The following is a 17,771-nucleotide window of genomic DNA, read 5'->3' on the forward strand; positions in this document are numbered from 1 at the left end:
CAAGGCCAATAACAATGGCTAAATTTATCTCTTACTACATAAACATAAAGCTTAATCCCATATAACATTAGCTTATTTAATTCATACAACAAACCTATCAAGTATGATTATCCCCATTTTAAAAATGAGAGAATGGGGGCCCTAAGAAAGTTACCTGCTCAAAGCCATACAGTGAGTGTAAAGACCTATGTTGGAATCCAGCTCAATTGGACTCTAAAGCTTATGCTTAGAATAAAGGTTATTATAAAATAACAAACTATACAACGGGGGTCTGGTGACTCAGTTGGTTTCATGTCTTGACTCTTGATTTCAGCTCAGGTCACGGTCTCAGGGTTCTGGGATCCAGCTGCGTCAAGCTCTGTGCTCAGCCCGGAGTCTGCTTGGGATTCTCTCCTTTCCCACTCCCTTTCCCCCATCCCCACTCTCTTTTTCTCTTAAAAAAAAAAAAAAAAAAAGATTAAAAATGAACTATAAGGTCTCATGATAAAGTAAATATGTAGTAAATTGGACTTTGTAATATTAAAATTCTATAGGAATTCTAAAATCCTAAAATTGGGCATAAATATTGCTGTAACAGCAAAATTTAATCTTTGGTAGCCTACTTCAGTCAGGCAGATACATAATACAAAGGAATGGTGAATGAATTACACTTTGCTATTAATAATAGGCTCACATCTGTAGAATTGTTTGCAGGGTCTACTAATTGACAAGGGACTTAACTGTCTTTAAAATTTACTCTGCCACCATTCTTTCTGTGCCTAGATAACACAGAAAAATAGAAACAACAAAGTAAAAAGCTTCAAAAAAAAAAAAAAAAAGCTCCTTTCTCATGTCTTGTGTAGTTAGTTCATCAGGCCCACTTCCTGAATGAAGAATATTCTAAAGTAGGGAGAAAACAACACATATATAACGTAATTCCAACTTCTCCCTTTGCCTACCAGAAGCCTATTCCAGACATTTTTCTGGTTATCCAATAGCAAATAATTCATTCTTAATATAATTCCATACATAGGACTCCAAAATCCTATTTCGCCCTAATGAAGAGGGGGCAGCCCTATGTTCTCATCAGTCTTCAGATGCTATCTGTCCATGAGAAGTGACAGTAGCTCTAAACCAATGTGGCCTTAGATGAGAGTGGACAAGCCCCTTACTATCCCAAAATTCCTCTAGTCCTTAAAGAGCACTGGTTGCTTGAGACCAACCTAGGGCCTACATCCAGATAAAGCTGACATAGGCTTCAAAGATCTGTACTTCAAAAAACTGCCTAAGCTGAGAGTAATAGCAAAGTGGAATTCAGGATGGCCCCTTTGAGTTGACTCATTCCCTAGGCTATTCTCTCAAACTGGGAAACTCCTTGAAACAGAAAAGATGTAAGCTGAAGATCAGTAACAGAACTAGCATTTTCCAAGAAGAAAGATTACTTCCTTCAAATTGGGGGGGGAAAAGGATGGTTAACAGATAATTATGGAAGCTATGGGTTATTACTCCTAGACTTTGATGGGATACCTCTATCTTGTCACCACCATTAGAAATAAGATTAACTATGGATTTCCTTGAAGCAGAAATTCTTCTGCATCTTTTAGTCCTATATCTGCCAAACTGCAGGAATTCAGTCAACATTAACTGTATAAAACTGAATGAATGAGGGGTGCCTGGCTATCTCAAGCAGAAAAGCCTGTAACTCTAGATCTCAGGGTCCTGAGTCTGAGGCCCCACATTGACCATAGAGCTTACTTAAAAAAAAAAAAAAAAAACAATGAATGAAATGAATTACAAAAGAGTTAATCTCTTGAGGATAAGATTTTTTATAAATAATAATGCAAACACTTTCGGAGTACCCATTCTGTCCACTGCATTCCAGGAAACACAAATTTTTGCTCTCAAGAAAACACATCCCTGACACTACTGTCTCCATCTATGGAATACTATCACAACACCTACTATGTATTCTTTTTTCAGTGCAATGTTCAAGCAATAATTTTCAAGTTCTTAGTATTCTACTTTTCTTTTTTTTTTTTTTTAAGATTTTTATTTATGTATTTGACAGACAGAGATCACAAATAGGCAGAGAGGCAGGCAGAGAGAGGAGGAGGGGAAACAGGCTCCCTGCTGAGCAGAGAGCCCGATGTGGTGCTTGATCTCAGGACCCTGGGATCATGACCTGAGCCGAAGGCAGAGGCTTTAACCCACTGAGCCACCCAGGTGCCCCAGTATTTTACTTTTCTGGGTTATCTATGAACAAGGGCATATAAATAACACATAATATTCTATAGGAAGCTAGTATACTTTTTTAAAAAATGGGAACTGTTATTATTTGAAACCATCAACTCCTTACCAGTATGAAAAAGGAACTGACTTTTAATTTCTTACCCTTTATGTTCATGGAGAAGTCTGAACACAGCACAGCACTCCGGCTGTAGGCCCCTCACCTTGAGTGCTTTCATAAGGCAATCGTGCAAGCTCATTCCATTTCGCACATTGACCTATAAACAAAAGACAATTGTTAGAACCAACAAAGGCTGCATATCCCTTAGTGAGCACAGAAATAAATGCACTAGTCTGTAAGGATATATGTAGATCTATGACAGCATTGTTTGTAATGGTAAAAACACACACACACGGGAAATAGCTGCAATGTCCAGCAACAGGTGAGTGTTTGAATAAAGCCTAAATATCTGTACATGTCACATTCTGCCACTACATTATTTATAATGACCGAAAGGGAGGGGTATCCATGATATGTTAATTGTGGGGAAATATTTTTCAGAATAATAAAGTCAGATTATTCAAAGGGAGGGAAACCCATATAGGTTTACATATGTTGCATGAGTATGAAAAGACATATCTGTAGCTATTAACATCAGATGAGTGGCTGAGAGAGAGAAAATGATCTAACTTCCCATTACACAGTTCTAGTTTGTTTAACTCACTGAAACATACATGCCAGCATGAACATCCACCAGAAAGGAAAATAAACCAATCTGATCTATAAGCAAACAAGAGTTTTTCTGGTCAAAATTTGTATTTTAACCTGTTTTCAACAAACTGTTTTATCCTCATAAGAAAAATTCCATTTCATATACACTTCACACCTTTAAGGGCCAACAAGGAGAAGAAACAGAGCTTCTGTCCTTCTACAAGGACAAACACCACGATTTAAATAAATGTGCACACCATTCCAGGTAGCCTTAGTGTATTCCTTCCACATTCCCCTATATCCAATCCTCGAAAGAAAAGCAGATATTCAGAGACCTAATAGAAGTGTGAGTATTCTGAGTGCTAATAATGGCAGCTATATAAAAAGAACTTAGAGTTTTGATAAAAGCCCCATATATTTTATTTTTATTTTAATTTTTAGAGAGAGAACTTGTGCACAAGGGGAGGGGGAGGGAGACAGGGAGAGAATCCCAAGAAGGCTCCACACCCAGCATGGAGCCCAACACAGGCCTCAAGCCCACAACCCCAAAATCATGACCTGAGCCAAAATCAAGAATCACATGCTCAACCAAATCACCCAGGTGTCCTGCATACATTTTGTTTTCAAAACAATAAAGTCAATTAAAAGTGAAGCAACTAGAGTTAGTATGGCCAATAAAGAGAACAGAATGTAGATTTGCAGGTCTTGTCCATTGCCCACAGTAGAGTTCCTGTGTTCTGTGGAAGTGTGGGAGCTGACAGTGGGCAACCCAGTCCCTTCCCAGAGGGAGTTGAGTGTATGCGTTGATCTATTTGAAGTCTGAAATATTTATTTAAAATGTTCCACAGCAAGTTTATTTTAGACTTCTTGAAGCAGTTATACCCTTAAAAAGATCCACTAACTTCTAGCTTTTCAGAAACAAAACTAAGTGAAAGTAAGATATACTGATCTGATAAGATGCCAAGAATGACAATGAAGAGTAATACACTAACAGAAATCATTACTTGCATCAAATACTGTGTAAAGGGCTCTGAATAATATAAAGTGTTATCTATGCTCTATCATTAATCTTCATTGAAAGTTACAGAGTTGGGTGCCTGGGTGGCTCAGGTCACAATCCCAGGGTCCTGGGATTAAGTCCTGCATCGGCTGGCTGGGAGTCTGGTTCTCCCTCTACCCACCCTTCCCCCATTCACAATCTCTAATAAATAAAATATTAAATAAATAAATAAATACACAGACTCTAAGAGCTAGACTGTTCTTTAAATATTCTCTAATGCAGTGGGGTTCCCAAATGTGACTGGCATTAGGATCATCCGAAGAGCTTTTAAAAATATAGATTCCAAGCCTCCTCTCTCCAACACATCTAAGAACTGATTCACTTGATCTTGAGTGAAGCCCAGGAATCTGTATTTTAACCCATGTCAGGTGATTCTAATGGTAAATTAATGGTCCTCAGCTATGATCTAACCACCCATCCAATAAACAGGAAGTGGCAAAGAGACACACATGTACAAAATAAATGACAAGAAAAAGGTTCTTTTTCCAATCAACTACCAATTATACCTCTACAATTATTTAAATCATATATGTATCTTTTCAGTCATTCTCCTCTCTACAACTCCCCATGGATACATGCTGAAATTAGTTAAGTCTGACTAATTTCTGGAACTCAGTGATTATGAAAGTCATTCTGAGTTCCAAGGAGTGAAGCAACCTGAGGATTATTAGAAACTGCTGACTCGTCATGTTGGCCAGCAAGTGACTCCTTCTTCCAATGATCCCTAAAGATGGGTGCCTGCTGAAAGAAGATGGTTCTTCCAAAGAGTGATGGTCCATCCTGGTCAAAGAAATAGAAGAAACTAAGTTTCTCTGCTAGAGTCTTTTCATAGGCTGTATAAGAAATCAAGCTTCCAAATCACTGGTTACCAAATACCAGTTGTGCTCAACTGAAAGCTGTCAAGGGCTACACATATGTAGAAAAAACTCAAATAATCAGAGCAACTATTTTCTTATAAACATTACTGTATTCAGCATGAGCCTCACTTTATTAAGGTCCGGTAACAGAGGTCAAAGTATTGTGTAATTTGTCTAAATGATACAGCTAACAAAAGGCAATACAGGAATTTAAACTGGGGCCTGGTTATCTTAAAGGTCTCCATACTTAATCATTATGCCAAACTAAGTTTCCCAGTCTTCAGGCAATCGGGTTTCAGAGAATAGGGAACAGGCACATTAACACCCTGAAGCAGTAGGATATGGTCTTAAGCTTGCCTTCAGCTTCCCATTACATTCACACTCCCTGTCTGGACTCTCCATTTAAGGACAGAAAGAAAATTAATGAGCAATAGTAGGTAAACATCATCTTGCAAATGAAAGCCACTGTTGAAATATAAGGAGGTTATTACTATTTATTTTGCCAGTCATTAAACTTATATTTTTAGGAAGAGTAACAAAAATAAATTTACTCAAACTTTAAATACCTTTTGAGTTTTGCCTTCAGTTCAATATGTACATAAATGTACAATACTATAACTGGGAGGCTCCTGAAGTTCACAAAAGAAGTAAAATGGAATTTATTAGAAAACTGGGGAGAGGAGAGCAGAACTGTCCGAAACAAACAGAAAATTCTGAACTGGACTTTCTAAAGTCAGAACTTTGTCTCACCTAGGTACACAGAAAAAAACACAATACACTGATTTTACTCAAAGAATGGGGGGTGGGGGGAGCACTAGGTGGCTCAGTCAGTTAAGCAGCTGCCTTCGACTCAGGTCATGATACCAGGGTCCTGGAATCAAGTCCCATGTCAGGCTCCCTGCTCAGCAGAGAGCCTGCTTCTCCTTCTCCCTCCGCCTGCTGCTCTGCCTACTTGTGCTCTCCCTCTGTCAAATAAATAAAATTCAAAAAAAAAGAAAGAAAAGAAAAAGAATGGGATGGGAAAGGAGGAGGCATGGAAGTTTTGAACTAAAGGTTTCCTCAGATGTCCCACCAAGCAAAATTAGCACAGCTTCATTTTCCTGTTTTAACCAGGTGGCGTGTTTTTCACCCAGGATAGTAAAAAACTGTTTCGAGCAATAATTTCTTGGAAAATTTGGAATTCTGTGTAAGAAACTGAGTGGCTCTGACTTTCTAAGCTACCTTCAGCTTTGCCTGGGGCCTACAGAATTTACCAAAATAATTTTTCTAAGTAATTTTATTTTCTTCTATATACTTGACTATAATGTCCAAAAAATTTAGTGGACATTTTAATATCCGTAATACATACATACATAAAATTAGCTGGAAAGGTCTAAAGGAGCTTTTTGAAAGAAAAGCCTTTTCAAGAAACCCCCATAAAAACATACTATTTGTTTGAACGAAGTAGCAGAAGATATTCCAGGCAAGAGTAGTAATAAAAGGAGGAAAGTAGTGGTTGTGGAAGGAACACAGCAATATAAAGCAATAAAATTTGCAACTGGAAAGCCAATTAATAAAGACACTAAGTCACAGTGAAGATTTTGCCCAACTACAGGTGAGTAAAATTATTTGAAATGCTTTTTTATAAGCAGATGGGCCACAAAATTTTCTGAAAGAACATTTACGTACCACCGTTCTTTGCTTGTTTGGCAAGAAAACACGAATAGTGTTGCTTGTCTTAGACGAGTCCGTAAGTTTGCCATCATCTGACGCCCGACGCTGAAAGCCAAATGGCTGAACTATTGTAGGCGAGATGCAGCTGGGGCCGTCAAACACTGTGTCTTTGAATCCAAAACCATTGCTGATCGTCTTCCAGGCCCCCTGTATGTGCTCCATTGATGCAGCTTACACAATACCTGATCAAGATTTAAAAAACAAACAAACTTAATTCTAGAAAAGCAACTAACTCAACAACATAATATATAGAGTAATTAGAAAATAGCAGTATGTGGACTTCCTCTTAAGTGAAACCCTCTGCTTAAATAAATCAGAAAACTTCTATATTAGTGTATTTCCGTAAAATATTTCATAGACAACAACAACAACCAAAAAAAAAAAAAAAAAAAAAAAAACCGAGCAAAATCGGGACTAGAGATCAAAAGATTCATTATACCACCAGTTAAAAGTCTACCTGGACCATGGGCCCAGGTCTCCTGACTTCTCTAATATTTTTTAAAATTACATTTCTCTTCCTTAGTTATTGTATACTAAGTGTAAGTGACTACCCTTGGGTATCAGTAACATTAAGTACTATGAGAAGTGAAATTTAAAAAAAAAAGAACTGTAAACTATAATTTTCTGCCTTAAAGGAAGGAAATTAGTATTTCTAAAATGTGTATTAGACACTTGATATATAAATGATACATAAATGATCTCACTTAATGTGTATAAGGATCTCAAAGACCTTAAATTCCATTTTCCATCTACCCTTTAAACCAATGAGGCACAGAAAAAGCACACTACTTGCCCAAAGATACCCAAATGACAGGTAAAATAACCAGATTCCATAAAATGTTTAAATTTAAAGTTCATGAACTTTCCACCTTCCACTGAACATTCATAGTTCAGTTTTGGTACAAAAACAAACTTACAAACAGGAGCAAGCAGAGACAGTCACCTAACCAAAAATAACTAAATGTTTTAAGTGGGCAACAAGAAAAGTGCAAAAACGATAAAGTCAGATACTCTGCAGTTAGGACACACCATGCCCTGGCATCGATAGGGAGTCAGCAATCATGCAGAAGTGAGGTTTATCTCCTCCTTTAGAAAACAGTGATGTCAACAAGTAATCCCATCCTTCTCACACCTTCTTCCCTTAGAAACTTACTTCGTCTTATTAGTAGTAATACTTACCATCTACTAGGTGCCTACTATTATGAGGAAGTATATACTACACACATCCCACTCATATTATCCAACTTAATCCTCAGAAAAATATTTTAGGTAGGACTTACATCCCCATTTTACAGAAAATGTAAAGACTGACCTATTCAACTGCACTCTAGGAAATTATCCTATAGAAATATAAGGCAAGCGGGGCACCTGGGTGGCTCAGTGGGTTAAGCCGCTGCCTTCGGCTCAGGTCATGATCTCAGGGTCCTGGGATCGAGTCCCACATCGGGCTCTCTTCTCAGCAGGGAGCCTGCTTCCCTCTCTCTCTCTCTCTCTCTGCCTGCCTCTCCATCTACTTGTGATCTCTCTCTGTCAAATACATAAAATATTTTTTTAAAAAAATCTTCTTTTAAAAAAAGAAATATAAGGCAAGCGTATAAAAAGATTTATATAGGGGCACCCATGTGGCTCAATGGGTTAAAGCCTCTGCCTTCAGCTCAGGTCATGATCCCAGGGTTTTGGGATTGAGCCCCGCATTGGGCTCTCCACTCAGCAGGAGCCTGCTTCCCTCCCTCTCTCTGCCAGCCTCTCTGCCTGCTTGTGCTCTCTTATCTATCAAATAAATAAGTAAAATCTTAAAAAAAAAAAAAAAGATATATATCAATGAGCATAGAGAAAAAAGGAGAGAGGGGGGCAAATCAAGAAACTACAGAAAACAAACTGATGCTACCAGAGGGGAGGTGGGTAGTGCAATGAGTTAAATAAGTGATGGGGATTAAGGAGGGTACTTGTGATGAGCACCGGCTGATGAATGTCGTGCTCAATCATTAAATTGTACACCTGAAACTAATATGACACTGTATGCTGACTGAAATTTAAATAAAAACTTAAAAAAGAGAAAAGATATATGTACACGCATCTTTGTTATAGCATTGTTCATATCCTTAAAAACCGGGAGAGACCAAATACCTAACAGGGAACTAAACAAATGTTAATATCTATGTGGTAAATGAAGTACTATGTATGTGCTGATGGAAAAAAGCCATCCAAGACAAAACAAAAAATGAAAAATATAGTTTGAACCTCTTTTATATTAGTCCAGAAAGATAAAAATCTATACTCATAAAGAAGTGAGAAAATCTAGAATAAAAAAGTAGTAACACTTATTATTTCAGCAGGATTGTGAAGAATTTTTACTTTCTATATATTACCTATCTACTTTTTGGGTTTCTGTGTTTTACTATTACAACTGTAAATTTCTACAAAGCCTATTGTATTTGTGTAAAAGGGCGAGGCAGGACAAGACCTCACAGCCTTCAAGTGGCAAGCCCATGGCACACTGCCTTCCCCTCTGGTACCTGAGCCGCTTCACATTCCTAATTCTACCCCTTCATTATCATAAGATCACTTTTTAGGGGCACCCACATCTCCTCTTTTCCCTAGATCTTTTTTCCCAACTAAAAAAGGAAGAGATGAGTAAGTTTAGAACCAGATGAGAGAAAAAGAGGAGGAAAGAGGGTTCATCTGAGCATCACACTAGCCTGAAATTTCTCCCTTGATGGAGAAATTTAGAGCAACCAGAGCAATCTTAAAGATGCAACTCAACCTATCTTTCCCCTATTTTAGACTCAAAATATAAGCCAAGCTCCCTCTTTTTTTTTTTTTTTTTTTTTAAAGATTTTATTTATTTATTTGACAGAGAGAGAGAGAGAGGGAGAGCAAGCACAGGCAGACAGAGTGGCAGGCAGAGTCAGAGGGAGAAGCAGGCTCCCTGCCGAGCAAGGAGCCCGATGTGGGACTCGATCCCAGGACGCTGGGATCATGACCTGAGCTGAAGGCAGCTGCTTAACCAACTGAGCCACCCAGGCGTCCCAAGCTCCCTCTTTCTGAACAAACATGTCAAGCTTAAAAGTCTCAGGACTTTTGAACTTCTTATTCCCTCCACCTGGATGGCTGACACCTTCAGAAACAAACAAGCTGGCCTTTTCACATCATTAAGGCCTTCATTTAAAGATCACTTTAGAGATGCTTTCCCTAAAGACATTCTTTACCAAAGAGATGCTTTACCAAAAGACATTCCTCCCTAACTCCATTAAATAACTCTGCCTTGGGGAACCTGGGTGGCTCAGTCCTTAAGCATTTGCCTTCAGCTCAGGTCATGATCCCAGGGTCCTGGGATTGAGCATTGCATCAGGCTCCCTGCCCAGCGGGAGCCTGCTCTCCCTCTCCCACTCCCCCTGCTTGTGTTCCTGCTCTCGCTGTCTGTCAAATAAATGTTTTTTAAAATAAATAAATAAATAACTCTGCCTTGTTTTCCTTCATGGCACTTACTACTATGTTAAATTGTTCAAATTTTGGGGTACCTGGGTGGCTCAGTGGGTTAAAGCCTCTGCCTTCGGCTCGGGTCATGATCCCAAGGTCCTGGGATCGAGCCCCACATCTGGCTCTCTGCTCCACAGGGAGCCTGCTTCCTTCTCTCTCTCTCTGCCTGCCTCTCTGACTACTCGTGATCTCTGTCAAATAAATAAATAAAATCTGTAAAAAAAATTGTTCATATTTTGTTGGTAAAGATTTAGTTTAGTACCATCCAACCTCCTACTCTACAAAAGCAGGACCCTGCCAAATCCTGTTCACTACTGTATTCTTAGTCCATAGCACAGTACTTAGAACTTGAAGGCCCTCAAGTATTAAACGAATTAAGTTAGAAACCATAATAATGTTGCAAAACATACATAATTTTTTAAAAAAATACTTACAGTGTGAGTGAGCAGAGGGAAAGGGAGAGAATCCTCAGGCAGACTCTCCGGAGGGAGTGAGCCAGACACAGGGCTTGATTCCCAGGACCCTAAGATCATGACTTGAGGTGAAATCAAGATCCAGACACTCCACCAACTAACCCACTCAGGTGCCCCCCACCCTGCCTTTTTAAAAGACTGGATTGATTTATAGAGTATAACTTTTTTAATAGAACAGACCTGTCAGAACTAGTAAATGTTAGTTCAATCTCCATTTAGGAGTACACCTTTAAAAAATATTTACCATTCAGCAAATGACAAACTGCAGTAAATAGCAAACTGTATTTAATTGGGGGGAGGGGTGTAGAGATTGTACTATAAATTATTAACTAAAGAATCCACTTACAAAACTTAAATATGGACTAACTTCAAGAACATACTTATTTTATGATGAATTCTAAGTCTTGAAGGCACTTAGAAAATAACAGTGCTGGTACTTGGTACAGAACATACTATAAGAAATTAAAAGGGATAAAATAAAAAAAAAAGAAATTAAAAGGGATAAAACAAAAGCAAGCCCATTTACATTCTCAAGTTTTAGATTATCATTCATTAATTTTATTTTTCTATGTGAGTTTGTTAAGACCATTTATCAGGCTAAGAAGTATGTTAAGTCAGTGTTTCCCAACCTTTTTCACATCACTCATACAAAATGATGAACCAGGGGCACCTGGATGGCTCCGTCGGTTAAGTGGCTGCCTTTGGCTCAGGTCATGATCCCAGAGTCCTGGGCCTGAGCCCAACATCAGGCTCCCTGCTCAGCGGAGAGCCTACTTCTCCTTCTCCCTGCCACTCTGCCTACTTGTGCGTGCTCACTCACGCACGCTCTCTCCTTCTCTCTGTCAAATAAATAAATAAATAAATCTTTAAAAAAAAAAAAAAAAAGATGAACCATATTTGTAAGGCATGGTGATGTCAGCAGAAAGGCTAGAAGGCCAAGGGCCCTACCAGCTGCCCCAGGGATGATGGCTACACCACTAGGCTGCTCATCACAGGAAGTTCTATTTTAAGGTATTCCTTAATCAGTTTACTAAAGGGCACACATCTAAAAACAAGACAAAGTCAGCTTCTAAAAGTCATTCAGCATCAACGTACTTGTCTTAACTAGAGACATTCAAAAATCCCACTGATACTACTCTCAAATATAAATACAACATAAATGTAAACCTAGCTTCTAATATTTTCATCTTTCTGATCTGTTGACCAAATCTAAAAGTCTTATAAACACTCACAATACATACCTAGAGACATACTAAAACTAGAGAGCCCAATGTAGAAATGAAACTCTAAATGTGAAGTCTTTCACAATTCCAAAGAAGAGTTTCAAAACAAGTGCATTCTCTTATGAATGAAGAAATTCACTATTTTGGAATAAGTCAATCATTTTAAAAAAGATATATCTGTCTTTCTTTCTCTATAAAGGATTACTATTTCTAATATACAAAGAACTCCTAAAAATTAACAAAAACATGAACAATGCAACAGAAAGAAACGGAATTAAATTCACAGAATAGAAACACATCTGTGTATGTGTTTGTATGTATGTATATATACACACACATATATAGTAGAGAAATGCAAATTTTGAAAAGCAAAATACTATTTTTTAAAAAGATTTCATTTATTCATTTCCAGAGAGAGATCACAAGTAGGCAGAGGCGGGGGGTGGGGGCAGGCTCCCCGCTGAGCAGGGAGGCCAATTCGGGACTCAATCCCAGGACTCTGAGATCATGACCTGAGCTGAAGGCAGAGGCTTAACCCACTGAGCCACCCAGATGCCCCATAAAATACTATTTTTAACATCAGATTTATAAAATTTAAGACTGAAAAGGAAAATATCAATCACAGGCATTTGAAAAAAACCACCTCTCCTACTTGCTGGTAAGAATATAAACTGCAACAATCTACTAGTGTCTCTTAGCTATTTAAATATTTGAATTTTGATATAATTTGACAATCTATCTTATAGGGAAAATACAACAGCCAGCACTACAGAAATACCCAGCACTACTAAGGAATACTTACTGCAGAATTATTTGTAACATCAATAAACTAAACTACTTCAAAGCCAAAGGCATAAAACCAAACTGGAAACAAATTTAAAGCAAGACTAGTTTATAAAAACAAAACCTCCAAGAAAAGGATGCTACACCAACATCCTAATTTAAAGAATATCTATCCAGGGAAGCTTGGGACCATGCAGTAGGAGGATCCTGAGCTCACCTGCTCCTATAAATACATGAAGGCTGCAACTACATAAAGTGCAACTCACTCCAAAAATAACCCCAAAACTAGCAAGATAGTATTTTCACAGTTAAAAATATTTTTTAAGGGGAGCCTGGGTGGCTCAGTGGGTTAAAGCCTCTGCCTTCGGCTCAGGTCATGATCCCAGGGTCCTGGGATCGAGCCCCACATCGGGCTCTCTGCTCATCAGGGAGCCTGCTTCCTCCTCTCTCTCTGCCTGCCTCTCTGCCTATTTGTGATCTCTGTCTGTCAAATAAATAAATAAAATCTTTAAAAAAAATATATTTTTTAAAGTATCATAATGAGAAGGTAAGAGGGGGCAGAGACCGCTGGGAATCTTTGAAACCCCCAGTGTGGTAATTCACAAGCAGGAGGAATATCACAGACACACAGGTCTTCCCTGGGAAGCAAACCAATCTAGCCCTACATAAGGCAACACCTGCCTTATGTTTTCCTCACTAAGAAAACAAGATCCCACAACATTTGGCTTTGAAAATCAACAGTGCTTACCTCCAGGAGAGCCAGAGGGCTACAGAAAACTTAGACTATTCTTAAATGGTCTGCACAGTTATCAGTCACTCCAAGACCTAGCAGAACTGCAGCAGTTTGAAAAGCATCTGGATTATACACAAAAGAGATTTATTGACTAATTTTATTATGCTGCATGCCAATGGGGCAGAATCTGTAGAAACTTTCTCCAGGAATGGAAGAGCTGATGAGCATCATTTTTTTGGCCTCCTTCAGCCTACCTGGTGGGAACCAATTCTGACACTCTCCTTCTACCTTACTACCACCATTCACCTGCCCCCGCACTCCCCAGTGGACCTGCCCTACCACTGCAGCAGGTGCCTCTCCAAAGCTGCTCCTACCCCACAGTGAACCAATGGGACACCCTTGGTAGAGACCAGCAACTCCCAAAAGCAATTACTGCCCCCACACACACATCCAGTGGGCAGCCCCAGACAGGACTGCAATAGCCAGCTATGTTCCAAGAAGGGCCAGTAGTCTGCCAAGCCAAGCTGGGGCACCCAACAGAGCAGGGGCGCCTGGGTGGCTCAGAGGGTTAAGGCCTCTGCCTTCGGCTCAGGTCATGATCTCAGGGTCCCAGCCCCCATCGGGCTCTCCGCTCAGCGGGGACTAGCTGCCTACTTGTGACTGTCATTAAGATAAAATCTTTAAAAAAAAAAAAAAAAAAAAAAAGATGCCTAGAGCAGTCACAGCCCAGTCATAACAAGAGGACCACACAGGAGAAACCCATGAAACACTTGGTTCTGCTGATCAGAGGGTAGTGAACTACTAGGACTCTATTTAAAGCCACTACTTTCAATCTTACTAATTCTTTCAAAGAACCAGCTCCTAGTTTCATTGATTTGTTCTACTGTTTTACTTGTTTCTACTTCATTGATTTCTGCTCTGATCTTTATGATTTCTCTTCTCCTGCTGGGTTTAGGCCTTCTTTGCTGTTCTGTCTCCAGCTCCTTTAGGTGTAGAGTTAGGTGTATATTTGAGACCTTTCTTGCTTCTTGAGAAAGGCTTGTATCACTATACATTTCCCTCTCAGGACTGCCTTTGTTGTGTCCCACAGAGTTTGAACCGTTGTGTTTTCATTATCATTTGTTTCCATGAATTTTTTCAATTCTTCTTTAATTTCCTGGTTGGCCCAATCATTCTTTAGAAGAATGCTCCTTAGTCTCCATGTATTTGGGTTCTTTCCAAATTTCCTCTTCTGATTGAGTTCTAGCTTCAGAGTATCATGGTCTGAAAATATGCAGGGAATGATCCCAATCTTTTGATACTGGTTGAGACCTGATTTATGACCCAGGATGTGATCTATTCTGGAGAATGTTCCATGTGCACTAGAGAAGAATGTATATTTCTTTGCTTTGGGATGGAATGTTCTGAATATATTTGTGATGTCCATCTGGTCCAGTATGTCATTTAAGGCCTTTATTTCCTTGTTGATCTTTTGCTTGGATGATCTGTCTGTCCATTTTAGTGAGGGGGGTGTTAAAGTCCCCTACTATTACTGTATTATTGTTGATATGTTTCTTTGATTTTGTTATTAATTGGTTTATATAGTTGGCTGCTCCCGTGTTAGGGGCATAGATATTTAAAACTGTTAGATCTTCTTGTTGGACAGACCCTTTGAGTATGATACAGTGTCCTTCCTCATCCCTTATTCTAGTCTTTGGCTTAAAATCTAATTGATCTGATAAAAGGACTGCCTCCCCAGCTTTCTTTTGATGTCCATTAGCATGGTAAATTGTCTTCCACCCCCTCATTTTAAATCTGGAGGTGTCTTTGGATCTAAAATGAGTTTCTTGTAGACAGCATATTGATGGTTTGTTTGTTTTTTTATCCAAAAGCCACTACTTTCAAGACCAGGAGATTTAGGTGACCTACTCAATACACAGAAATGCAGAGAGTCAGACAAAATGAGGAGATGGAAGACTATGTTCCAAATGAAAAAATAAAATAAAACCTCAGAAAAAAGAACAAAGTGAAAGAGAAATAAGCAAAGTAATAGTTACAAAAATATTCACCAGACCTAAAAGATTGGATGAACTCAGAACTTCAACAAAGAGAAAATATAAGAACCAATCAGAGCTGAAGAATACAATAACTGAAATGAAAAATACACTAGAGGAAATCAGCAGATTAGAGGATGTAGCAGTACAGATCACTAATCTGGGAGGCAGTGTAGTGGGATCACCACACTGAATAGCAAAAAGGGGGAAATTTTTTTTTTAATGAAGGTAGGTTAAGAGAACTCTGAAACAATGTCAACCATAATAACAGTAGCATTACAAGGGTCCCAGAGGAGAAGAAAGCAGAAAAATTTATCTGAAGAAATAACAGCTAAAAACTTCCCTACCCTGGGACTGCCTGGATGGCTCAGTTGATCAAGCATCTGACTCTCGATCTTGGTTCAGGTCTCGACCTCAGGGCTGTGAATTCAAGCCCTATACTGGGCTCCATGCTGAGTGTGGAGCCTATGTTAAAAACAACAATGACAACAAAAACATTCCTATTCTGGGAAAGGAAATAGACATCCAAGTACAGGAAGCAAAAAGAGCCCTAAACAAGATAAACCAAAAGAATCCAAACAAAGATACATAATTATTAAAATGTCAAAACTTAATGATAAACATAAAATCTTAACAGCAACAAGAGAAAAGCAACTAGTTACATAAGAGGAGACCTCATACCCCATAATGTTATGAGCTAACTGTTTCAGCCGACACTTTGCAATCCAGAAAGAGTGGCATGATATGTTCAGAGTGCTGAAAGAAAAAAACCTACAACCAAGAATACTCAGCCCAGCAAGGTTATCACTCACAACTGAAGAAGATACAGAGCTTCTTAGACAAATAAAATTTAAGAGTTCATCACCACTAAACCTGCCTTACAAGAAATGTTAAAAGGACTTCTGTAGTGGAAAACAGCTGGCTGGTAAGAAAATTATGAAAGAAAAAAAGTTTCACTGCTAAAAGCAAACATATAGGGGCATCCAGGTGGCTCAGTCGGTTAAATGTCTGTCTTCAACTCAGATCATGATCCCGGGGTCCTGAGACTGAGCCCCACATCAGACTCCCTGCTCAGTGGGAAATCTGCTTCTCCCTCTCCCACTCACCCTGCTGGTGCTCACTCTGTTTTTTAAAAAAAAAAAAAAAAAAAAAAAAAGGAGTGCAAACATATAGTGAAGATATATCAATCACTTATAAAGCTAATATGAAGGTTAAAAGACAAAAATAATAAAATCAATTATGCCTACAATGGTTAAGGAATACACAAAATAAAAAGATGTAAAATGTGACATCATATACATAAAACATGGAGAGAGGGGTCGCCGGGGTGGTACAGTTGGTTAAGCATTCAACTCTTGGTTTCAGCTCAATCCTGATCTCAGGATTATTAGACTGAGCCCCATGTTGGGCTCTGTGCTTAGTACAGAGTTTGCTTGAGATTCTTTTCCCCTCTCCCTCTGCCCTTCCCACTCATTCTCATTCCCTTTCTCTCTCACACACACAGTAATAAATTAATTTTTTAAAAAATGGACGGAGTAAAAATGTAGTGCTTTTAGAAATGTATGAACTTAAGTGATCATCAACTTAAAACAGACTGCTATATACATGGGACATTATATATGAACCTTATGGTAACCATAACCCAAAACCCTGTAATAGATACAAAAAAAGATTGGGAAAAAGAAAGAAATTGGAGAAAGGAATTCAAGCATAACACTAAAAATGTCACCAAATCACAAAGAAAGAAAGTTTTAGAAGGAAAAAGGAACAGAGAACTACAAAACAAGAAAACAATTAACAAAATGGCAATAATATATACCTATACCACAATAATTATTTTATTTTATTTTATTTATTTATTTTTTTTTTTTTTAGATTTTATTTATTTATTTGACAGAGAGAGATCACAAGTAGGCAGAGACTCAGGCAGAGAGAGAGAGGAGGAAGCAGGCTCCCCGCTGAGCAGAGAGCCCGATGCGGGACTCGATCCCAGGACCCTGAGATCATGACCTGAGCCGAAGGCAGCGGCTTAACCCACTGAGCCACCCAGGCGCCCCCACAATAATTATTTTAAATGTGAATGACCTAAACGCTCTCATCAAAAGACACAGGGTGAATTAATGAATGGATTAAAAAAACAAAACCCAACTACACGATGCCTATTAAATACTCACTTCAGACCTAAAAACACATACAGACTGAACATGAATGGATAAAAAAGGGTATTTTGTGCAAATGGAAATTTAAAAAAAGAGAGAGACAACAACAATTTGTATCTTACAAAACAGACTTTAAAACAAAGACTGTAGGGCGCCTGGGTGGCTCAGTGGGTTAAGCCACTGCCTTCGCTCAGGTCATGATCTCAGGGTCCTGGGATTGAGTCCCGCATCGGGCTCTCTGCTCAGCGGGGAGCCTGCTTCCTCCTCTCTCTCTCTGCCTGCCTCTCTGCCTACTTGTAATCTCTGTCAAATAAATAAATAAATATCTTAAAAAAAAAAA

At 38.8% G+C, this 17,771-nt stretch overlaps 1 protein-coding gene across 8 annotated transcripts in view; it reads right to left on the reverse strand.

The window, feature by feature from the left end:
* Positions 1–17,771, reverse strand: part of RAF1 (Raf-1 proto-oncogene, serine/threonine kinase) — an 86,258-nt gene that overhangs the window by 22,185 nt on the left and 46,302 nt on the right. For 5 of the 8 annotated variants that reach the window (XM_004738553.3, XM_004738555.3, XM_004738554.3 and 2 more), the window contains 2 exons: positions 6,503–6,729; positions 2,371–2,483 (listed from right to left, as the gene is read on the reverse strand). In XM_004738553.3, coding sequence (XP_004738610.1) covers positions 2,371–2,483; positions 6,503–6,709 — 320 coding nt within the window. In that variant the 5' untranslated portion in view covers positions 6,710–6,729. Of the gene's footprint in view, positions 1–2,370; positions 2,484–6,502; positions 6,730–10,461; positions 10,514–17,771 lie in introns of those variants that run through there. The other 3 variants (XM_045063331.1, XM_045063330.1, XM_004738556.3) reach the window with 2 other exon arrangements.

The sequence above is a fragment of the Mustela putorius genome, unplaced genomic scaffold, assembly GCF_011764305.1.
Source record: "Mustela putorius furo isolate JIRA1106 unplaced genomic scaffold, ASM1176430v1.1 tig00003850_pilon_pilon_pilon, whole genome shotgun sequence".
Taxonomy (NCBI): domain Eukaryota; kingdom Metazoa; phylum Chordata; class Mammalia; order Carnivora; family Mustelidae; genus Mustela; species Mustela putorius.